This window comes from Typopeltis vanoorti, chromosome 25 (assembly GCF_054136105.1).
Source record: "Typopeltis vanoorti isolate ZY-2024b chromosome 25, IOZ_Tvanoo_1.0, whole genome shotgun sequence".
NCBI lineage: Eukaryota > Metazoa > Arthropoda > Arachnida > Uropygi > Thelyphonidae > Typopeltis > Typopeltis vanoorti.
This window is the reverse complement of record NC_143573.1, coordinates 33484664-33510610: the sequence shown is the minus strand read 5'-3', so window position 1 is coordinate 33510610 and position 25947 is coordinate 33484664. Positions and strand designations below refer to the sequence as shown.

The following is a 25947-nucleotide window of genomic DNA, read 5'->3' as shown; positions in this document are numbered from 1 at the left end:
AGTTAAATTCATCATAAGTGAACTCTTGCTAGGTGCATCATCAACCTTGTAGACCAAGTGTAGAGTCAAAGATTTCATACGGTTGCATCCGTAATGTCATATGGCCAAAAATATGGTTGGATTCATAATATCTCCTGTTTTAATACTTTCTTATGCCAAATCGAAGCCTTTTGGCTCTATACTTTAGTAATTCATTATGAACCTACTGAGAGTTCACTAGTGAATTTAGTTTTCTGACATAGGATTGCTATGGTGCTGACCAGATGGTTTTTACTCTCTTGTTTTCTATCTATCTCTGAGAAGAACAGTAAGCTCATACACACCAGCAGCTTCTGTCTGCCTCTGTCCTGAGCAGAGCAGAGGCTTGGTGGAGTGGCAGCACTTATTATTATTATTCAGGTCTCCATGGAGTCAAAAGACTCATTGTGGGAGGTCCTTTTTAAGAAACCAAGTCTATCAAGACTTATCGAGGGAGGTCCCTCCTAGGAAACACAAAGTCTTTCACTATTATCCGTGGTTGTGCAGGGTCAAAGTTCAGCACAGTTTCAGGTGAGGCTAACAGATTCATAGCAGATTCAAATACTTTAGACAGTGACTTTTTGAGTCATAACAAGTTCTTAGATACTTGAGAGTGAATTAGTGAGCTTTTTGTTCTCTCACAAGTCTTTGAACCTAGGAGATCTGAACATTAATTTCTGTCTGGAGTCTGACACAAACACTAGGCCCGTACATGCTCGTGGGCTTTCTCTGACACTGCATTGAACAGTGTCAGTATTTGTCAGCAGCTATACTGAGATGAGGTTCAGCAGAATTTTTGGGTTGATCCCACAGAGTTATAAGAGATCCAGTTTACAGCCACTTGAGACAGTGATTCCTTTGGGACACTGGAAGGCTTGGAGCTACTTGAGAGAGAGAGAGAATGCCCTTTTTGAGGTCTCTCATGGAACTCTTTGAACATTCATTTCTATCTGGTCTCTGATGAGAACCAACAGTTCAGAACAGTTAGGCCATTGTCTTTTAATTGTGCAAACCAAGATAACTCCAGCATTGAAAATTATATTCTTATAAGCTCTCTGGTAACTTTCAAAACTTTTTTAAATTTCTTTTTATATTTGGTTATAAATGTGGTTGGAACCATAATATTCTCCATTTTATTATGTAGTTAGTAAATGAAAAAAATGTTTCATGTTAATAATTTATTCAAACACAGATGTTAAAAAATAAATAATTTCATAATTATTCACATTTGAATAAAATACTGTACAGGTGTTCCTAAAATTTTAAATGATTATGTAGATACTGAAAGTTTGGGAAACATGCATGAATCCATTCAAGGGTTGGTTAAATGAAAATTTGTTCCTTTGAAGGTTTGATAATTGAAAGATCATTGTAATTTTTTAATTTTTTTTAATGTGACTTTGACTCATCAAATATTGTAATCTTACAGTATATTAGTCCTATGGGTAGACTAAGGAGAGTTAATAACTTAACACGTATAAAACCAACAGTGATAACTTTAATGAATTAAAGGTACAAATATTTCGTACTGAAAGTAACAGTATATCATCAGTGTAGAACAAACAGTTAAAGGAATGGAATACAAAGTACAGAACAGTCAGTGGATTACCAATTAAAATTGTTGTCGTGTGCCAGAAAATTAATATTAATAAAATATTATTAAATAATCAGCCGGCAAAGGTTGGTCGATTGGTAGAGCCTCTGCTACTAATGGCTCAGTTAAGAAAGTTTGAGCGCGGTTAGTAGTTGGAAGGGGGACAATCGTTCGATGCTGTTGGCACACTCTCCCTCGATGAGTCTTTGGACTCCCTGGAGGTGTCAAATAATAATAACTAATAACTAAATAATTCTTAAAAGCTATTTCATTGATGGTTGTGTAAGATAAGAATCTCCCAAACTTTTGGGAGAGAGAGAGAGGGACAGTCATTTCGATTCAAATTTGGCTGATGTAAAAGTGCTTTGCAACTTTACTTGAAAAGGCATTTATATTTAAACTTGCATCTGTGAAGAAGACAAGCTTTATCCCACTGGATATTATGTCTAGTGTCAATGCTATGTTGTGCTAGACCAGACTTATGAGGTTTCATGTATTCAATATAATACTGATGTTCCTTCATTCTTTTTTCCACAGAATGGCCTGTTTGTCCAAAGTATGATAAATTACATTCACATGTTATCTGGTAAACACCAGCTAATAGAGGTGCCAGTTTGTCTTTTGTTGGTGGCAACAAGTAAGAAATTTTGTTGATAGGAAAATATGTGGGAATAAGATGATACTTCTTCAAAATTCTGCCAATAGGTTCTGAGATGCCCGAAATATAAGGGATTGGAACTCTGAAGTCTGTTGAAGAATCCCGAGGTGTTGGAACATAGGAGTCAATTATCTGCTGGGTTTGATTAGAGTTGAAACCATTAGATTCTATTAACTTTTTTATAGTGAAAAGTTCTTGTTGTAAGCTTAAGGGAGAGGAGCACACTTTATGTGCTCTATTAATTAAAGATTTAATAACATCAATTTTTTGAGAGGTGTGATGAGCAGACTTTTGATGAATGTATCTGCCAGTAAAGGTAGGTTTTCGATAGACACTTGTTGACAAAGTACCTGAGGATGTGCATGTAAGGAGGATGTCCAAGAATGGTAAACTACCAGCCTTTTCTTTTTCCATGGTGAACTGAATGCATGGGTAAGGGCTATTTATCTGCTGTAGGAATGTGGTAAGTTCCTCTTCAGCATGTGGCCAAATAGCAAAAACATCATCGACATAACGAAATCAAAGAGAGGGTTGGGGATGAATGGATGAGAACAAGGTGTCTTTCAGATGTTTCAAAAAATAGTTTGCCAAAGATGGAGACAGAGGGCTACCCATGGCAGTACCTTCAACTTGTTTGTAGATCTTGTTTTTCCAGCTGAAATATCCTGAATGTATAACAAATTCAAAAATCTTTGCAATATCCGGAGGGTAATCATCATATAGTAAGTTGACAGTGTCAGCTAATGGAATATTGGTAAAAAGGGAAACAATATCAAAACTGACTAACAAGTCAGACTCTTTGATTTGAACACTCTTGATTTGTTCAAAAAATTGTGTCAAATTTTTGATGAATGATCTAGAAAGTCCAGTATGGGCAGTTAATGAACGTGACAAAAATTTAGCAATTCGATAAGTGGGAAAGTCAATACAATTCACGATGGGTCTTACTGGATAACCTTCTTTATGGATTTTTGGGAGGCCATATAAACGAGGAGTTCTTCCAAAATGAGTGCGCAGTTTATCCACAGTGATCACAACTGATAACTTTATCAAGCATCTTAATTGTTTAATTTGTGAATTTGTAGGATTATGATTGATTTCTTGATAGGTGGAGGTATCTTGTACAAGGCAGTTACTTTTCTCTCATAGTCAGCCTTATCCATGACCACTACAGCTTTTGAAATAGATATTTCATATTTTTTCTTAATGAAGTTAGCGCATGAATTTCAGCACTTGATAAATTACATGGTGGTAATTTGCTTTTAAAAAGTGAGACAGCAACTTCAAATTGTAGTTTATTAGCATCTTTGCTAGAAAGTCCTGACAGATTACGTTCGATGTTATGCAAAAAAATGAGATAAGGGATGCATTTAGGTACACCGGCAAAATCAAGGCCTTTAGCTAATGCACTTGTTTCAGCGTCAGATAAAGGGTGTCCAGAAATATTAACAATCCATTTATTCGTAGGAGTGTTGTCAGAATAAGTTGTGACAAATTGTAAAGTAATTCCAACAGATCAAGTAGCACAACAACACCGACTGCTGTGTGCAGACTTTAAAATAAGATCAAAGATAAGAACCTCTGGATGCCATGGGATGAAGACAATTAAGTGGTTTCACTTAAAAGAGGAGAGTTTGAGGAATCGTTTTAGGGAGAGGGTGTTAGAGAGGATTTCGGATGGACTGGAAAGTGTACAAGATTGGTGGAAACATAATTCAAAAGTAATCCTGAGCTGTGCAATCGAGGTGCTTGGTGAGACATCTGGAAAGATTAGAGAGCAGAAGGAGGGTTGGTGGTGGAATAATGATGTACAAGTGGCAGTGACAGCTAAGAGGAAGGCAAAGCAGAAGTGGGATGAGTCAAGAGTGGAAGAGGACAGAGAGGTGTACAGAGAGAGAAAGCAAGAAGCCAAGAGAGTTGTGGCACAGGTGAAGGCCATGGCATATCAAGATCTATATGATCAATTAGAAACAAAGGAAGGACAGAGAAAAATTTACCAACTAGCGAAATGTAGAAATAAAGCAGCAAAGGACATCTTACATGTGAGGCAGATCAAAGACGCTGAAGGAATAGTATTATGGAGGGATGTGGACATAAGAAACAGATGGAATATATACTTTGAGGGACTTTTGAATGAAGAAAATGTAGGGACTCACAGTGGAGATGGGCAGCCTTCTGAGGGGATGGTGCAGAACATCAGTAGAGTGGAAGTGACGGAGGCCATGAAGAGGATGAGGAATGGAAAATCGGTGGGCCCCAGACAGAATTCCAGTGGAGGCATGGAAGGCACTGGGGGAAGAGGGAATTGACTTGCTGTGGGACCTGTTCGTGAAAGTTTGCCAACAGGAAAATATACCCGAGGAATGGAGGGAGAGTACTCTTGTCCCCATCTACAAGGGTAAAGGGGATGCACAAAACTGTAAAAATTACAGAGGAATAAAGTTGATGTCCCACACAATGAAAATCCTAGAAAGGGTTCTTGATGGTAGATTGAGGAAGGAGGTGGAGATTGCAAAGGAACAATTTGGCTTCATGCCTGGTAGATCAACAACAGATGCTATCTTTGGGTTACAGCAGATGATGGAAAAGTATCGAGAGAAACAAAGGGAGCTACATCTGGCATTTATTGATCTGGAGAAAGCATACGATAGAGTGCCAAGGCAAGAAGTCTGGAGGTGTCTGAGGGAGAAGAAGGTGCCGGAGAAATATGTCAGGTTGGTGCGGGAAATGTACAAAAATGTGAAGACAAGTGTTCGGACCTGTCTGGGACAGACAGAAAGTTTTCAAGTAACAGTTGGCTTGCATCAAGGTCAGCATTAAGTCCGTTTCTATTTAATATTGTGATGGAGGTGGTAACAGAGGAGGTGAGAGAAGATGCGCTTTGGACAATGTTGTATGCAGATGACATCTTGCTGTGTGTAGATTCAAGAGAAGAAGCAGGAACTAAACTGGAAAGATGGAGAAAAGTACTGGAAGAGAGAGGTATGAGACTGAGCAGAAGTAAGACAGAGTATATGTGTTGCACAGTGGGCAGCGGACAGGAGACAGATCTGGAGCTGGAAGGAAATGTCATCAGGAAGGTGAGAGACTTTAGATACTTAGGTTCAACAGTGGAAGAAGAAGAAGATGGAGGAGCTGAGAAGGAAGTGGGATGCAGGATACAAGCGGGTTGGAGGAACTGGAGGGAGATGGCTGGAGTGTTATGCAATAAGAGGGTGCCGATCAATCTGAAAGGCAAAATCTATAGGACAGTAGTGAAGCCAGCTATGACATATGCTATAGAAACTGTGGGCCTGAGGAAAAATAACATCAGCAGGATGGAAGTATCAGAGATGAGAATGCTTAGGTGGATGTGCGGTGTGACCAGAAAGGATCGTCTGAGAAATGACTATGTCAGGGGAACAGTGAAAGTTAGGAGCAAAAATACAGGAGGCAAGGTTGAGATGGTTTGGTCATGTGATGAGGAGGGAGGATGAATATGTGGGAAGAAGGGGCATACAGATGGATGTGCAAGGAAAGCGGAAGTGTGGACGGCCAAAGAAGAGATGGAGGGAGCTGGTAGAAGTGGACTTGAGGATAAAGAACTTGGATGTGGTGACAGCCCAAGACAGGAAGGTGTGGAGGAGACTCATTATCAACAGTGACCCCCACTTAAGTGGTAGAAGCTGCAGAAGAAGAAGAAGAACAGTGTTGTCAGAATAAATGGATTGTTAATATTTCTGGACACCCTTTATCTGACGCTGAAACGAGTGCATTAGCTAAAAGCCTCGAAACCTCATAAGTCTGGTCTAGCACAACATAGCATTGACACTAAACATAATATCCAGTGGGATAAAGCTTGTCTTCTCCACAGATGCAAGTTTAAATATGAATGCCTTTTCAAAGAAAGTTGCGAAGCACTTTTACATCGGCCGAATTTGAATCGAAATGATTGCCTCTCTCTCCCAAAAGTTTGGGAGATTCTTATCTTATGCAATCATCAATGAAATAGTTTTTAAGAATTATTTAATAATATTTTATTAATATTAATTTTCTGGCATACAGCACCAATTTTAATTGGTAATCCACCGACTGTTCTGTACTTTGTATTCCATTCCTTTAACTGTTTGTTCTACACCATGAGTGTCAAACTCGCAGGACCCATGCAGCCCGCGACGAATATTTTTGAGTCCCAGCCAAACGTTTGCAAATGAAAGTGATTACTACATGTAGCCGTGTTGCATGCATTTCCTTTACACGCAGGTGAACCATTTCCTCCCAACTATTTCTACCAGCCGATTATATACCTACTATCACGTGCCAGTGATAGTAGGTATATAATCGACCACGTCTAGTCGTCAGTCTTGTTTGGTGTGCGTAATAGGAAATATTTCGCTTTCGTTGAACAAGAAAAATGAGTTTATTTACATTACGCTTATTAATTTGTGCAGTTATTTAGTGTCTGGTAAGTTGATGTTCAAGAAAAAATATCAGTTTTTATTAAAATACTCTATTATTTTATGTTCACAATTATTAATTTTTATCAGTCCTTTGTATTCAGCATGTCTCTATCAAAACCAAGTGATAGTAATAAACGAAAAATTGCTGATGAACATCGAAATTTCCAAAAAAAGTGGGAATTGGAGTATTTTTGCTGTGAAGTAAAATAATCTGCTTAATATGTAATAATGTTATCAGTGTACCAAAGTTATACAACATTAATCGTCACTATTAACAACATCAATCAAAATATGATAATTACGAGGGATTAATGAGACAAGAAAAGTTGAAAGAGCTCAAGTTGGGACTGAAAAAACAACAGTTCATGTTTACTAAAGTATCACCAAAAAGTGAAGCAGCGGTGCATGCAAGCTACATCTTGTCGGAGTTGATAGCTAAACACTCGAAACCTTTTACTGAAGGTGATTTCATTAAGGAATGTCTAATTAAAGCTGCAGAAATTATTTGTCCTGAAAATGAAAGCTTTTCAAACAATCTCTTTGTCTCGAAATACAGTTGCGAAAAGAATTACTGATTTGGCTGACAATTTAAGTGTTCAGATCGAAGCAAAATCATCTAGTTTTGAAGCTTTTTCCATTGCCTGTGAGAGAGTATGGACATTGGGGGCGTAGCACAATTAGCTGTGCTTCTTCGTGCTTGCGACACGGATTTCATTGGAACTAGTACCAATGCATAACACTAGTACAGGACAAGATATATTTAATTGTGTTTTTGAACTTCTGCAAAAAATACAATCTACCTCTGTCAAAATTAACTTCTGTAGCTACAGATGGAACTCCTTCTATGACCGGAAAAAACAATGGTTTCGTGGCATTACTGCAAAAAAAACAAAGTGAAATTTATGACGGATCCAAGATTCATCATACGCATTGCATTATACATCAAAAAGTATTATGCGCAAAAGTAATAAACATGGAAAATGTGTTGACATCTATCAAAAAAATCATTAATTTCATAAAATCTTGAGGCTTAAATCAGCGACATTTCTCTGCTTTCTTAAGTGAATTAGACAGTGAATATTCTGGTTTGTCCTACTATACCAAGGTACGTTGGTTATCCTGCTCCAAGATTCTTAAACAATTCTGGGACTTGAAAGAATAAATATGTCAGTTCTTAATAACTAAAAATCAAGACACAAGCCTGTTTTTTGACACAGTGTGGTTGTAAGATTTATCCTTCATGGTTGATATAACAAAACACTTATATGATTTAAATTTAAAACTGCAAGGAAAAGATCAGATCATTATGAACATGTGTGACCAAGTTAAGGCATTCAAATATAAACTAGTTCTTTTGGAAAAACAGTTGAAAAATGAAGATTTAACGCACTTTCTGACATGCAACATGAACAAATCAATTTTAAGTGAAACTACATAGTATCAAAAATACGCAGAAAAAATTAAAAGCCTTAGAACTGAATCTGAAACAAGGTTTGCAGATTTTAAATTTTTGGAAGACAAGTTTCGTTTGTTTTCTTCAATTTTTTCAATAAATATAGAATCAGTACCTAATCAAATGCAAATGGTGGTAATTGAGATCCAGCGCGATTCAAATTTGAAGGCAAAATTCAGTGAAGTTGGCGTGCCTGGATTTTACAAATATTTACCTGCCAGGTTTAAAAATACTCGAAAATTCGCATATGAAATTACATCCATGTTTGGAAGTACTTATCGGTGTGAGCAGTTATTTACAATTATGATGGGAAATAAGTCTCCTGTCAGATCCAGAATTAATGACATTCACCTTGGATCAGTTTTGAAAGTAATCACTGCGAACAAGATTTCCCCCGAAGTAGGAAAGATAGCAGAGAACAGATGCCAAGTGTCAGGGAGAAAACATTAATTTTATCGTTGTTCTCGTTCTTTTTTTATACTGTACTTTTCAAAATAAACCTGAGTTTTGATGAAAATTGAAGTTTTTGTTTTTTGCAGCCCACATAAACTTAAACCTCGTTTATTTGGCCAGTGTTAACCTTTGAGTTTGACATGCTTGTTCTACACTGATGATGTATTATTACTTTCAGTACGAAATATTTGTACCTTTAATTCATTAAAGTTATTACTGCTGGTTTTATATGTGTTAAGTTATTAATTTTAATTATACCACAGGTATACCTCTAAAGATGAGGAGAGGTTTTTTTTTTTGATATTTTTATAATATACACAAATATATTTATATATAACATCATATACAAACCATATGCATCCACACAGTGACCCAGTGTAAGGATTATTTTAATTTGCATCTGCAAATCACAAATATTCAAATGAAGCATATTTACAAGCAGTGATATGATTCCTAATCTTCCCACAATTTCAGCATTCTTTCCTAAAAGATGTAAACAAACTATAATATCATATATCCCATTACATTTTTACTCAAAATTATTCAGTAACAATGTGTTTATTATTATTATCATTATTATCTGAGACATCCAGGGAGTCAAGGACTCATCAAGGTAGGCTATACATTATCTAAACCAACTGTCATACCTTCCTTTAAACTCATTCACACTAAATGCACTCACTACCTCAAAAGGTAAATTATTCTACTCACTCACTGTCTGTGAGAGAAAAATCTATCTCTTACTCCTTTCTTACCCACAAAGAAACTTAACTTCAATGAATGTTCCCCAGTATTCTCTCCCCACCTTTCATATAAATAAAAATTTCATCAGACCTATAACAACAAATTCAGAAGTTTGTAGACCTATATCATGTCACCCCTCTTTTTTCTGTTAACTAGGTTCTGTATTAGGCAACATACTTGCAATCTGTCCTCAATCTAAATTCCATAGTCCCAATACAATCTTGGTAACTCTTTTTTTGCACCCTTTCCACAGCTTCTTTATCTCCTTGGAACCCAGGAGACCAAATCTGCACATAGTAGGTCCAAATGTAGTCTTATCAAAGTCTTGCAAAGAGACAAAATGACTTATCCTTACATGTCAAGGCTCGCTTCAAACTCACAACCATCCTCTGAGATATATTCGCAATTTTTGTTATGTTTCCTTCGAACTTCAAATTTCTATTCATCATTAGTGCGAGATCCCTAGGTGAAAATTTTAGCATAATCCTTGTAGCTTAATCCTGCAAATATAATATGTTGTTCAAAATCTCATCATGCCAAAGTGCATAATTTTACACTTACTAACATTAAACTAAAATTTTCAGACCATTCAAATCATTCTGTAAGTGCTGGATATCAGTAGTATCCCTGATTGCTCGTCTCCTGTTAGATCCTTCCTACTGTCATCAACATACAGACTGAACAACAATAGTCTAAGGACTGAACCCTGGGGTATACCACTGATCACCTTAAATCTGGTAAATTCACACCACTGTATACCACTTTTTGACACCTTTCTGTCAACCATCCTCTTATCTAAGTCAAGAGTTCATATTGCAAGCCATATTCTCCAGTTTATGCAAGAGCCATTCATGTGGTATCCTATCAAATGCCTTAGCAAAATCCAACAGTATCATAGTGCATCCATTCCTTCTATTCAACTCAGCCATAACTGCCATGAAATATAATAAATTTAGTTTAATCCTTTATCCAAGTGTGAGCAAACAAAGTTTGTGCCTGAAAGTATCTTCAGGACTGGGGTAAGGTAGTGCAACACCAGGATGCCTCCTTGCAAAGGTGGAGCAAGCTACTAACACTCCTATCTCAGTATCTCCCATAATGCAAAACACATCTCCTGCGGATATGTCTAATGTTATGCATTAAGGGAAGGGCCACTACCCAGACTAGTTTCGACCTTTATTGAGGTCTCTTCGGTGGGAGCCAGGCCCAAGTGGAGATACCAGCCCGAAGCATTAGCAAGGTCATCTCTACCTATAGGAGTTGCCAAACGGTGTGCCACCTTTTTTAATAAATTACTCTGGATTTAGAGAAAGATGTTGAAAGTTTATTTTTCACTTGGTTAGAATATTTAATAAATTACTCTGGATTTATGTGAACAAATTGCTAAAGTTGCATGACCTTCCTTTAGCAAACCCATGCCTCCTTTCAGAGTATAGCTTGTTTGTCTACCCATTCTGTATGCAAGTTCCTACTAACTTCTCTAAAATCATTGCCACTACAACAGAGATATTGATAAGTCAGTAGTTTGATACATTGGTTTTTGCATCACCCTTGTACAACAGAACTATCATACATTCCTTCCATTCCTGTGGTATCATTCCTGAGCTGAGAGTCAAGTTATACAAACATGTCAAAGGCCTTGCCAATTCAACTGAACATGCCTTTTGCATAGGTGGCAATATTGTATCTCTCTCTCTAATGCTGAATTCTTATTCTGGTTATGCAACAGTTCTTCAACCTCATTCTCGTGTATCTCTAATGGTTCATTCAATGTAGCAATAGCAGTGTGAAAAAGGTTACATACACCTGGTGGATATATCTCAGCAAATAGTTGCTTTAATATCGGTAAGTAAGTTGACATAATTAGAAAAATTAAATAAATTTATTAGTTGTAAAATTTTCACCTATGTATCATAGACATCCTCAGTGCATTGAAAATGGAACAATATAAAATTAAAATTAAAGAATTATTTTCAAAAAGAGCCACGAGCCACTATAGCATTAACAGAACAACAAATGGTCAGTAAAATTCCCAATTATAATAAATAAATAAAAAAGTACAATAATATAATAATCAGGAATTTGAATAAAAATTATGTAATAATATTTCCCATAAAAGGGATAACTGAAGGCCATCGAATCTGTTTAAGTTCGGTCAGTGTAGAAAGGTCTCACAACTCTCTTTATATAAGTGCTCTCTATGGGGAACCTACTTCTATGTAAAAGCTTAGTTTTCTTTCAAAAAAAAAAAAAACTATGTTTGGTCAAGATGCCATGTTCTGCTAGGTCAGGCTGTTCCAATTCATGGTAAAGGATGTAAGATTTATGTTCCTCAGAATCATGGGATCTGGTTGATAGCCTGGAAGATTGAGTGGAGAAAATTTGCCTTTAAGTAAAGAAAGGAAGGTAGAAATCTTCCTGACAGGACAAAAGGACACTACAATATTAAAAGGTTTTAGAACTTTATTTATATATAATTTATTTTATATATATTTTATTTTATTAAATATATATTATATATTTATAACAAATATTATTATTTATTATTATACAGGTATTTCCATGGAGTCAGAAGACTCATTGCGGTTAATCCATTATTCATACAATATTTATCTTACCTCTCTTTAAACTCGTACACTGATGAAGCACTTGCAACCACCTCTGGAAACCCCTTCCACCCATTCTTAATATCCTTTCTAACCACATTCTAATACAATATCCATTCGTGATCTCTTGTTCTCTTACTGCAATGTACTGAAAAAAAAAAATCTGCAGTGTCAGTTCTATAAAACCCCTTTAATAACTTATACTCTTCTTATCATGTCTCTTTTTCACCTATCAGCTGATTTTTGAAGCCCACAGACCGTCGATCTATTCTCAGAAGAAGCATTCCACAGACTTGCCACAATCTGTCACTCACCTCCAGATCTTTTCCATGAAATCCAGGTGTCCAGATCTTTTCCATGAAATCCAGGTGTCCAGATCTGTGCACAGTAGTCCTGATGTGGCCTTATAAAGGGAAAGAATAACTTCTCTATCCCTACTTGTTAGTGTGCTCTTCAACAGTCATATAATCTGATGTGTTGTTTTGGTTACCTTTGCATGCCCTCTAAACTTCAATCCCCCTGTTCATCATCACTCCCAAAGTCCTTGGCCTTATCAGTTTCCTTCAGCTCAATTCCAGCAATATACACAGCTTGTGATCAATTATTCCCAAAGTGCATCAAATTACACTTGGCAATATTAAACTGAAGCCATTTACCTTTAACAATAATACCAGTCTATTTAAGTCATCCCCACAAGATTTCTACACTGCCTTTATTTACTATCACTCTTCACAGTTTTGCATCATCAGAAATCAACCGACCTTCCTTGTCAAATTATTTCCAGTATCATTAATGTACAAATTAAACAACAGAGGATCAAGTACTGAATCATGTGGTACACAACTGGTCACCTGTCTTCTCCTGAACTTGACTCCTCCATAAACCACTCTTTGACATATGTATATCATACATATGCTGTATGTATGTGCAGAAGAATGTGAAGGATCTGTGGACTGTTTGGCTAAATGAGAAGAATGAAAACGTTGATATATGTGAGAAGTGTCGGGATAGACCAGAGCGATTAGGAATGGAAGCAGATGTCAGGACCATAGCGGAAGAGCTTCGGCAGGAGTTCGTGAAAATGAAAAGTGACCTTCATCTCCTGCAAGAGGAATTGGAAGTGCTCAGTAAGGAGGTTCTGGAAATTAAAACTGAGTTAAATGTGTTGAATAGAGAAATCAGGACTATGGAGATTACTTTAGCTGAAGTAACTAGAACAGGATTAAGTAAGGTAGAGTCTTTGGTGAATGATGAAGTAATAAATAGTATGGGAGTGATTGGGAGTCAACAGAATGAAAGCACTAAGGGTCTAGAAGAAATGAGATGTCATGAAAGTGAGGGAGTAAGTAAAAGAGCGTTGAGGGAAAGTAATGAAACTGGGAGAGTCATGCTGAATAGCATAGAAAATGAGGCCGTGAGTGACGCTTGTTTGGATTTGAATGAAGTTATGAGTGGTACAATATATGGTGATTCTATGATTAAGGGTATGGAGAGCGGTATGCCTGAAGAGTGCTTGGCTGGTGGCAATAGAGAGAGTGGCTTTAGCAATAAAGAGAGGGCATGATGCAGAAAAGATAATAGTTATGGTGGGTACAAATGACCTGAGTGGTAGTATAAATCGGGAAGCAAAAGATTTAAGAACGCTGTTAGATATCGTGAAAAAGAAAAGTGTCAAAGGGAGGATAATGTGTATGCTGCCTCGTTTTGACAATTATGAGTTAAGTAGACAAGTGATAATAATGAATGATATGTTTGCAAGAATGTGCAAAAAAAGGAAGTCTGGAATTTGTTGATGTATGGAGTGTGTTTGAAGGCAAAAGGCAGCTGTATTGAAGAGATGGGTTGCATCTGAACATGGAAGGCCATAAGTGATTGAAGAAGTTGCTGTTTTTTTCTTAGCAAGTTGAATTGGGCAGGGAAACTAAAATTGAAAAGGTTGAGTGTAAGAGGGAGAAACTTATGCAGTGAATGTATATTTGTTAATCCTTATTCAAGGAATAAATTGCAGAATAGAGTGAATAAAAATCAGCATGGGACTACTAAAATTACTGACATGTATCTAAAGCTGGTACAAGAACTAAAGGGAATCAGCAATTTTTGTATGCAAGAAGCATTCAAAATAAGAGGGCAAAATTTTTGGCATTAGTCAGTGCAATCTCACCAAAAGTTGTAGGAGTTAGCGAAACTTGGCTGTCAGCAGATGATTTGGTTACTGGAATTGAATGTAATGGGTACAGTAATTTCAGAGAGTATAGAGAAGACAATGGGGAAGAGGAGTACTGTTGATGATAGCTGATTAGTTGCAGCCAAAGAAAGTAGTATATCAAGAGGATAGACATGTGAATGATAGTTCACTTCAGGCAGTCTGGTGTGAAATAGTGACCAAGTGACCAACGGAACCAAATATACAGTTGGCTGCTGCTATAGGCCAGGGGGTACAAGGGGTGATATTGAATTCATGCATCAGCAAATTAGTGCAATGAGTGCAGGGTTAGCGATTATTATGGGGGATTTTAATTATGGTGATATCAATTGGAAGGAGGAAATATCACGTGGCAAAAAGGAAATGGAATTCATAAACCTCCTAAGAGATAATTACTTGAAACAGCACATAACTGAAGGGACTCATGGTGTGAGAGTGTTGAACCTGGTCATTGGTTCAGAGGACATATGCATAAGTAAGGTGTCCTCGTTACCTCCAATTGGTGAGAGCGATCATGTGGTATTAACTTGGAATGTTGAAAAATTTGTGGATTTCTCTCTTATGAAGGGGTATATATGGAACTACAAGTTAGGTAATTATAACAAGCATTGGAGTGAGCTTACAGCCATCCCATGTCAGAACATATTGCAGGGAAAAGATGTTAGCAGTGCATGGGATAAAATCAGCAGGTATCTGAGGAAGGCGATATCAGAATGTATTCCCATGGTCAGGAAGACAAACAAGTAGGCATTAGATGGATGAGTAGTAGTAACTGGCTTGATCTGCAAAAAAAGAAATTATTATGGAGAATTTTTTTTATTATTATTATTACGTGACACCTCCAAGGAGTCCAAAGACTCATTGAAGGAGGGCACCTACTCTACAGCTCTCTGTCTCCACCACTCAATCCACCAACTACAACTAACCACAACTACACCAACGTCATCTACAGCCGGCCGCCACCACCACCACCACTAGTATTTTCACAGAATCACAAACATCCATGCTGACGGCGGTATTCGAACCCGCGGTCTTTTGGCTGGAGAGCGGAAACGCTAACCACTTGGCCAACCAGGCTGGCTACAAGGAAAAGGGCAATTAGTACACCCATGAGCAGTACAAGGCTCAAACTAGGAAGGTTACCAGCATAGTAAGCTAAATCATATTATGAGAAGATCTTAGCTAAGGCGATCAAGGGTAATCCCAAAGTTATTCCGCTATGTGACAAGTAAAAGGAAGAATGACTTTGGAAGGATAACCTTAGTGGGTGCTGATGGTATTGAGGTGACCAATTCAGATTTAATAGTAGAGTTACTGAGTAATCACTTTTCAAGTCTATTACCCAAGTGAGGATATCTCTGTATCTGTAGCAATAACTAAATGTGATAATTAAAGTTAATAAATCAGAGGTACTTAGTATATTGTAGAATTTAAATGCAAACATTGCTGCAGGTTTAGCTGGAATATCAGCTCGGGGGTTGCGTAAATGTTCAAAGGAATTGTCAACGCCTCTTACTTGGTTATTTAACTTAAGTTTGAACTCTGGTATGGTCCCTAGGGAGTGGAAGGAAGGCAAAGTAGTTCCTTTGCATAAAAGTGGCTCTAAGACTGTGGCAGTTAATTACAGACCAATCACCATCTCGGGTGTGGTAGTAAAAGTATTGGAAAAGTTGGTTAAAGACAGAATTCAAGAATGGATGGATCAGAATATGATACTCTACAGGAGCCAACATGGTTTTGTTAAAGGTCAATCCTGCCTTAGCAATTTATTAACTTTTTAAATTAGAAGTCATCTGAATTGGACAAAGGAAACGGCTACACAGTGGTACTTCTGATTTTGCTAAGGCTTTTGACAGGATACCACATGGAATACTGCTGTGCAAATTGGAGCAGATGGGGATGAATACTAAACTGGTGATATGGATAAGAGAATGGCTCAGGGAGAGATACCAGAAGGTGGTGTATGGAGGAGCAGAGTCCAGGATGAGACAGGTGACCGTTGGTGTGCCTCAGGGCTCTGTGCTTGGCCTTTATTGTTTAATTTGTATATAAATGATATTGGAAATGGCTTGAAAGGAGATATTCAGTTGTTTCCTGATCATGGAAAGTTGGGTAGGCCTTTATTGTTTAATTTGTATATAAATGATATTGGAAATGGCTTGAAAGGAGATATTCAGTTGTTTCCTGATCATGGAAAGTTGGGTAGCGCAATAAAAAATCAAGTTAATGTTGAGAGTTTGCAGGATGATTTAAATAAATTGGCAAAATAGGCAAAAGGTAATGGATGTCAGTTCAATGTGGAAAAGTATAAAGTTGTGCATTTTGGAATTAAAAGATTACCAGCTGTGTACTACATTGATGGAACAGTACTCCAAGAGATTGAGGCTATGGACTTGGGGGGTGTTGGTAGATAGGGAGATGAAGTTCAGAGGACACATTTTTAAGGTGTCCAAGATTGCACATAGGATTACTTGGTCATTAAAGAACACACTAACATCCAGAGATAAAGAGGTTATTATTCTCCTTTATAAGGTGTGATACTTCCACATTTGGATTAATGTTTTCAAGTCTGGTCACCTGGATCCCTTGGAGATGAGGAAGTTGTGGAGAGAGTTCAGAGAGAGAGAGAGAGAGAGTGACTAAGTTGGTGAATGATGTAAAAAATGCTCCCTACATTGATAGATTGAGAGCTTGTGGATTTCAGAGGTTGATTGATAGTCAGAGAGAAGGGGATACGATAGAAACATTTAAATTACTAAGAGGTTTTTATAAGATTGATGCAGGGGAAATATTTCAGCTGTGTATAGTGATGGAAGAATAAGAGGTCATCCCTGGAAATTAAGTAAAGGTGTGGTTAACAAGAGTGTGAGAACGAGGTTTTTTGCCTGGAGAGTGGTGAATGAGTGGAATGCATTACCTGACTCAGTTGTGTATTCTTCATCTGTAAATGAATTCAAGAAGAGATATGATAGATATTGTTTTGATAGTTTGGGTCTCCCACGATGAGTCTATGGAGATACCTGTAAAAATAATAATAATAATATCTGTCCATCAGCCACCCTCTAATCCAAATCGCCAGATTCAGATCCATCTCCATTTGCTCCAATTTATGCAATAGAGTTCTATGTGGAATCCTGTCAAATGCTTTTGCAAAGTCTAGCAGTATCACTGAGTAGCTATTTCCCTTATCCAACTCCACGATCACTTTAATATCAAAATATACATTAAATTTATTATATTAACATATTAGCATGGATATAACAATCAGTATGAGTTTCTTTCTTTTCTAAAAACAGAAAATTTTAAACTACCATCTAGTTGACAATGAATTGAAATAGCTAAAAAAGCTATAGTTGATTTTTTTTCTTCTTCTAAAATAAACTGAATTCTTGGATGAATCATATTTATTCTTGAAATGAATAGTTTTAACACGTTCGCTGTCACGCTACTTCTGCATAGTCTGTTCCCGTATGCCAAGCAATTTCACTTCTTCAAGGTCAGTACGGTAATCTCGTTGCCGGCAGTAAGCGTCATACGAGTATACTCGTAGTTGGCTTGTGCAGAGCATATACTATCTATGAGAATACACAGCTTTGATGCTAGCTCCACAAGCCAAGCATTTTCACTTCTTCAAGGTCAGTAGTAATCTCGTTGCTGGCGGTAAGCATCATACTAGTATACTCATAGCTGGCAGCGAACGTGTTAAATCTGATGATGAACCTTTCCATCATCTACATATCTGTACCATACTATAGGTTTAGGAGAAATGCACCATGTAGTAATTTGGTAGGAGTGATGGGACTGTCCATAACTGTTCCCTCAAACTGTTGGTATAATTTGTCTTGTATACCGAAATAACCAAAGTGGATTATAAAGTCAAACAGTTTGATGATACCAGGAGGAAAATCTTGTTTAAGTAAATTAATAGTATCTGCCAAAGTAATGTTTGTAAAAGAGATACTACATCAAGACTAAATAAAATATCTGAAGGTTCTAGATTACAAACTTTTGTTTTAAAATCTAGATAGCTCTTGATGTGAGAAGTAGGTTTTCCGGCAAATGAAGATAATAAAGTAGATAAATATTTAGAAACTTTATAGTGGGATAGCCACTATAATGCAGTCTACTACTGGCGTTCATGGAACACTTTGTTTATGAATCTTTAGAAGGCCATATAATCTAGGTGGATAAGCATGAAAAAGTTTTAGTTTTTTTCTTGAATTCTTCAGCCCAACTGGAAATATTATCAATCAATTTACCGACTTGATTAATCTGATCTGACTTGGCTAGAAGTCGGATCAGATAAGTAGAGAAATCACATAGCATTAAGGAAATCTTTCTCTAAAATATTCTCTTTATCATGTATGACTACTGCTTTACCCTTGTCTGTCCAAGTAATGATAAAATTATTATTCTTTTTTTTAGAGAATTGAGTGCTTTGAATTTGAACGCTGATGGAGTTAGGTTAGAAGGTGGTAGTTTTGCTTTGAAAAGAATCATAACTGATTGAAAACAAACTTTGTTGGCAGTCTCAGTAGGAAATGAATGCAAGCCTATATCTATAAAATGAAAAAAAAAAAAAGTCTATTATTTAAATTAAGGGGATATTAAATTCCACATTATTTCAAAGCCGAATAAGAAACTCAAATATAAAATAATTTTTATGTCGCTGAATTTAAGCCTCTTGGCTCTTTATTTTAAATAAAAAAGTCTATAATAGGTAACTTATTTGGAGAGAGATGTCATATTCAAAAATATGAATAAATTCAATAAATTGATTGATAATATTTCCAGATGGGATGAAGAATTCTGGAAAAAATGAAACATTTTTTATGCTTATCCATCTAGATTATATGGCCTTCCCATGATTCATAAACTAGGTGTTCCATGAATGCCAGTAGTAGACTGCATTGGCTGTCCCACATATAAAGTTTCTAAATACTTATCTACTTTATCATCTTCATTTACTGGAAAATCTACTTCTCACATCAAGATTTTAAAACAGAAGCTTGTAGTCTACATTTAGAATCTTCAGATATTTTATTTAGTCTTGATGTAGTATCTCTTTTCATAAACATTACTTTGGCAGATACTATTAATTTACTGATATCATCAAATTGTTTGACTTTATAATCCACTCTGGTTATTTCGGTGTACAAGACAAATTATATGAACAAGTTAAAGGAAGAGTCATGGGCAGTCCCATCACTCCAACCCTTGCAAATTACTACATGGAGCATTTTGAAGATCATCTCCATAAACACATTTCTCCTAAACCTACAGTATGGTAGATATGAACTGAACTTAAACAGATTTTATGGCCTTTGGTTATCTCCTTTATGAGAAATATTATTACATCATTTTTATGCATATTCCTAATTATTATATTATTCTACTTTTTTTTTTTTTATATAATTCTGAATTTTTAGTAACCGTTTGTTGTCCTACATGGAACATTTTGAAGATCCTATTAACTCCTTTTAATTCCTATTAATGCTACAGTGACACTTTATGAAAATGATTCTTTAATTGAAATTTTATATTGTATTCCATTTTCAATGTTCTGTCATCCCTATGTATGAGGATGCCTATTATCATAGGCATCCTCATACATAGGCATAGGCAAATACATAGGCAAAAATTTTACAACTAACAAATTTATTTCACATAAGTTTTAGTTTCTGTTTAGTTTAGTTTCTACATAGGATCATTATTGTTTTCATGCATTTCTACCCTAACTGGATTCAAGTCGTCTGTTATCATTAGTAGTACTTTCCTTCCTTGGGTATCTCTTCTGTCATTCCTAAAATACTATATCCTTTACACTCAATCTCAATTACAATAACTGATTCTGATAGCTGGGTTTCACTATTGCCAACAATATTAGCTCCACAACATATTCAATAAAGCAACAAACTTAACTCCTTTGTTTCTGATACTCATGGAATTTGTATATATAAATAAAAAAATACCGCCTGGCCTTTTCTTATAATTAGATATGCAATCTGTTTGGCTTTCTTATATTCCTTTTTCTTTTCTCTCCACAGACACACTGAAAAGGTCAACCAAAAGTGTACATTTTCTTCCCTTTATCAAATGCATAACCATGTTCAAAGCCATTCAGTCTTGATCAGATTTGAATACCATAGCTGAACATTCAGACACATTTTCCCCATTCTAGGTCTTTCCCCCAATCATAGTTTCCTTGACTTTGCATTAACACTTATTCCAATAAGTAATTTGTCCAGGCTCCTGATGCCAAAAATCCATTTAATGCAGGCCCTCCCTCTTATAGAAGTCTTTTCTCCCATCAAACACACTCCACACATCTAAAATCATGCATTCATTTCTTCTACATGGCCTGCACATTGAATCATTTGCTATCACTGTCCTCCTTCTTAACTTGGTACTGTTGCATCTGGGTAGCAAAACCAACAAGTTTTACTTTCTCACATTTTTTTCTCATTTCTTCATATCCTCTCTCTTACTATTTTTGTCGCTACTTAAATTATTAGTTACAACAAGAAATGCCATCTCTGTTACTTTTCTTTTCTGCTGAGTGACTCCCTTGGCAAGCACAAACTCTATGATTGAATCCAAGTACCAGATCACCTCTTTTTTCTTAGATTTTAATGCACTTACCTTGTTATTATCATTATGATTATTACCAGATTCAGTGCTTTCCTACCTCTTCTTGTTCTGATTTTTTTCTTATCCTGTCTAAATTTTATTAAACATTTTCAACTTTACCAATTCTTTAGTTGATTTTCTAATCATTTCTTTTAATCGGGATATTTCCAAAGTCAGATTTTGCTTAGTTATATTATCATTATCTCTGCATCAACATTTCTGCTCATCTGGAGAAAGTTTCTCCTCCGTAATAATAACTTTAATTGTTACTTTACACGGTGACCTGTTGTGAGGAGTTTAAGTTTATAAGCAAGTTTATCAGAATATTACAAACTAACACTATTTCAACAGCAATGTTACTAAATGCACTAGTACAATAATTGCACCAAAATTCCAATAATATACTAAAGATACACAAATTAATCTAGATTTGGTGTCTCAGCAACTTAACAAGTATCTTATTTATTTCATTCTTGGAGAAAGGAAACTGTGAACAAGAGGGTGAGGAGTGGTTTCTTTGCATGGAGTGTGGTTGAACCGTGGAATACATTGCCTGATGGAGTGGTGAGAGTGAGAACGGTCAACGAGTTTAAGGAGTGGTATGATAGACTGTGTTTCTTAGGGGGGGGACCTCCCCTCGATGAGTCTTGACAGACTTTATGTTCTTAGGAAGGACCTCCCACGATGAGTCTTTTGACTCCATGGAGGCCTGAATAATAATAATTATTTAATACACCAAAAATGCAGTGAAATTAAAATGCAAGAATGTGGAAGCAAAAGTTAGTGATAAGGGAGCAAAAGAAAGTATAAATGAGGAATGGCAGAATGAGAGGTAGCGAGACTCAGTGAGTGACAGAGAGTGAAATTGTCGGAATGCAAGACTTGATGACAGTTATTAAAAATGAAAAATGAAATGAGGAAAATGCAGAGTGATGTTAGACGTTTAGTAGAAACTGATGAAAGTGTGCAAGAGAACAGGATGAAAGAAAAAAAAGTAAAACAGGTGATGAGTAATTCCAATGATAGCAGTACATAGAGATTCCATAGTTAGAGGATTAATTAATGAGAGAGTACACAAGATCTGTTATCCAGGAGAGAGAATGAGTCGGATAATTCAGGCATTGGAGATGAGGGAGAAATGAGCAAGAGAGAGTTAGTGGTGATTGTGGAGACAAATGATCTAAGTGGACATAAGGAGCATGTCAGGGCGAATATCAGAAGGTTAGTGAGAAGAGTGAAAGATAACAGTGTAATAGGAAAGGTTATCAGTGTTAGTATGACAAGGATGAGTTGTGATGGAAAGCCAAAATCATGAATGGTATGCTAGCAGAACTGTGTGAGGAGAAGGAGAACAGTTTGTGAATGTATGGCATGTGTTTGAGGGAAGAATAAAATTATACAAGTATGATAAGCTGCATTTGAATGACTTTGGAGTGAATGCAAGAGATGAAGTGAAAAATCAGGAGAATGGTATTGAAGAGACAGAAGTGCTTGGCAGTGAAAACAGTAGTAATAGTGTGAGAGATGAAGAGAGAATGGGAATGCAAGAGGAAGAGGGAAATCAGGGAGAGACTTGGTGTGACAGGGAGATATGGCAAGCGAGAGTGGATGTTGAAAGTGGTAGTGAATGTGTGTATGAAGATAGAATATATTGTGATAGGGGTGGGGAAGTTGAGACTGAATAGATATGTGTGGTAAGTGGTAACAAAGGTGACTGGGCAGATGTGGTAGAGAAATCCCAACCAAAAAGTGGCTTGGATAGGACTGGTTATAGATCTAAAATGCATTACTGTGTTAGTTTACAAATGCTGATGTATCAAAAAAGGGGAGATGAAATGGCTTCATCTGATTGAGTTTATTCGTCCCAAAATCATTGAAAGAAGTGAAATATGGTTGAATGAAGATAATATTCTAACAAGAATAGAAATGGAAGGATACAGTATTTTTAGTGAGGATAGAAAGGGCAAGAATGGAAGGGAAGGGGGGGAGTGCTGCTGATGATGGCAGGGGAATTATGTCCACATAGGGTAGACATGAAAGAGGAAAATAGTGGCAATGGTTATGAGGCAGTGTGGTGTAAAGTGTAGATGGACAGGGAAACATATTTTGTTGAATGTTGCTATAAGCCCAGAAATGTGGAGGGTGGTGATGAAGAAATGTATAAACAACTTGGATTAGTGACCAAAGGAAGGATAATTATTATGGGCGATTTTAATTATGGCAGTACAGATTGGAATGAAGAGATAGCATTTGGGAATAATGAAAATGAATTTCTCAAGTACTTGAGAGATAACTATCTCAGGCAGCAAGTAAAAGAGAGCACGAGAGGATCGAGAGTTTTAGATATGATAATTTCATTAGAAGATGTAATTCTGAGTGGTTTCACACTCTCCAGTTGGTGAGAGTGATCATGAAGTAATCACCTAGGTTGTGACTAGTTATATGCAGACTTTTGTGAGGAAAGGATATATGGTTAATTATAAGGCTGGTGATTATGACAAGCTTACTTGGAACTATAACATGGAATGAGGAGATGAGTGGTGAGGAAATAAATGATGCTTGGGAACTGACAAAGAAATACATAACAGCATCAATGTGTGAATGTATTTCCAGAGGCCAAAAGGCTGAATAAGGTAGGTGGGAAATGGATGAATGAGGAGCATAAGCATGAAATCTGGACACTAAGCAAGAGCATCCCCTTAACAAATCCATGTTGCCTCTCAAAGATAACATGACACTCATCTGCTCAATACTGTACATGATCCCTCACTATTTATTCCGAGATCTTAACAACTACTGATGAAACACAAACTGGTCTAAAATTTGACATTTCCAGTCTGCTACCACCAAATAAAAGGTTCCCATGGAACTTTTCATTTGGCCAGACTTTCATTGAAAAGCAAGGACAATGGAGCTGTCAGCTCTTCAGCACATTCTCTCAAAACATGTGGAAAATAACATCTAGTACCACTGCTTTATTGACATCTAGAGTATTTAGTATTTGAAATGCACTCTCCTCTTGCACATTCTGCTTTATCCTTCTAGTATTAAAACCTACTTCTCCAGGATGAAATACACTAATAAAGTGTTCATTGAAGAACTCCACTATGTCCTTTGCATCAGTCACTCTATATCCATTTTTATCCAGCAGTGTCATTATTCCACAATCATTTCTCCTCCTACTGGCCACACACTGAAAAAATTCCTTTGGAGTTTCTTTGGATCTTGGGGCCATTCTCTTCTCATATTCTACTTTTGCCTTCTTTACCATACTAGTCACTCTCCTGGCCTGAGTCTTATATTCTTCATGCATCTGCTCCCATCTCCTTCTATCCCTTCCATAACCTCTTTTTTACCTGTAGTTCCTGTTTGATATTATTTGTCATCCACTTTACACCAAATTGTGTCCTCTTCTTCACTTGTGGTGTATAGTTTACTATTGCTGCTAATAAATATTCCTTCACAATTTCCCAAGCACTAATGATATCTTTCCCTTCCAATTCCTCCCTCCATGGAACTGCCCCAAGTTGATATCTAAGACTATTATAATCACCTGCCTTATAATTCCACATACATTCATTTTTCTTTGATACTCTTGCATGTGTATTCATTTCCCTAGTCAAAACCACATGGTCACTCTCTCCATCTGGGGACAGAGATGTCATCTGACTTAAAATCAGCTCTTCTATGCTATGACCAAATCCAAAACTCTTGAACTTCGTGTTCATTCTACTACATGTTGCCTAAGACATTTGTCCCTCAAGAATTCTAGAAATTCTATTCCCTTATTACTGCATGCAGTTTCCTCTTCCCATTTCTTAGTTAAAATATTCCATAACAATCATTCTTCTTGCACTTTCCAAGCTCAACTGCCTAAACATCTCTTGCTCCCCACTCTCTATGTTCTCTCTGGCTTGTAGCAACACCCCACTAAATATCTTATCCACCTCTACCTCACACTATATGCTTTCAAAACCATTAGTGCCATTGCCCTCCAAATCCTCCACTCTGAGTGGAGGATTTGGAGGGCAATGTCATCACTTATCAAAAGCAGTACTCCACCGCTGTGTTTTCCCTTCCTATCCTGTCAAAAAATGCTGTACCCTGCTACTTCTATTTCTTTTAGTATATCATCTTCTGTCAATGATGTCTTAAAGATCCCAATAATCTTTGGATAGGCTGATGCTATCAGCACTACCAATTCATCTCCTTTATTCAGGATTCTCCTGACATTAGTATAAAGAATAAAAATGTCACTGTTTCCACAGCTATCATTATCCCATCCAGACTCCACTGGATTAAACATTATCCGATATATACCTCCTTCTCCCGAGTACCTCTTCTCACAAGAGGCCACTCCTGTTACCATCAACCCAGATAGTTCTACTTTCCTGCATTGACACACTGACTCATTCAGAGAACAGCAATTATTTTCTCCAGATGGATGCCTACATCCTTCTTCATTCAAGTGCAAGCCGTCTCTCTCTCTCATACAGTTCCCTTCTGTCCTCAAAAGCTCTACAATCATACACGTATTCCAAGTCTCTCTTTTGACACATTCTAGCTATCATACTATTCATTATTGATGCTCTTGTCCTCAGCTCTGCATTATTACATATGGGCAACACATATATACACTATCGTTCCTCTCTGAGTCTTCTTCTGTACAACCTCAAGCATAAGCTTCAGATCTCTTGCCACCTGATTCACATTGCCTCTGAAGTCATTCGTGCCCCATCACAATCTTCTCATCCACTTTCACCTCCACTTAATTGCCATAGCCATACTTTCTATCATTCCTCCAAGCAAACACCTCTTAGGCATTCTATCTTGCACACCATAAATCATCAAGTCTCCATACCTCACCCCTCTTACTACTCTGTTCCTTCCCTGTTCACCTGCATCCTTCACACACACACTCCCTCTCTCCCTCTCTCTCTCTCTCTCTCTCTATATATATATATATATATATATATATATAGCTTTCTCTCTCTCTTCTAACACTTTCTTTCTTTGCTCCCCTACTTAGCTTTGTCCTGGCATCTCTCCATCCCTAGTTCCAGCACTTTCTCACATTTTTCTCATTCCCTCTCTTCTACTGTTTCTATTCTCTCCTCTTCTATCATTCCCATAACTCTCTCACTCCTAC

The 25947-nt window shown here is 36.9% G+C and overlaps 1 protein-coding gene across 1 annotated transcript in view; it reads right to left on the bottom strand.

The window, feature by feature from the left end:
* Nucleotides 1-25947, bottom strand: part of LOC150092642 (uncharacterized) — a 344763-nt gene that overhangs the window by 151223 nt on the left and 167593 nt on the right. The window contains exon 9 of the mRNA XM_090414597.1: nucleotides 8967-9098. Within this exon, the coding sequence (XP_090270723.1) occupies nucleotides 8967-9098 (132 nt within the window). The remainder of the gene's footprint in view (nucleotides 1-8966; nucleotides 9099-25947) is intronic.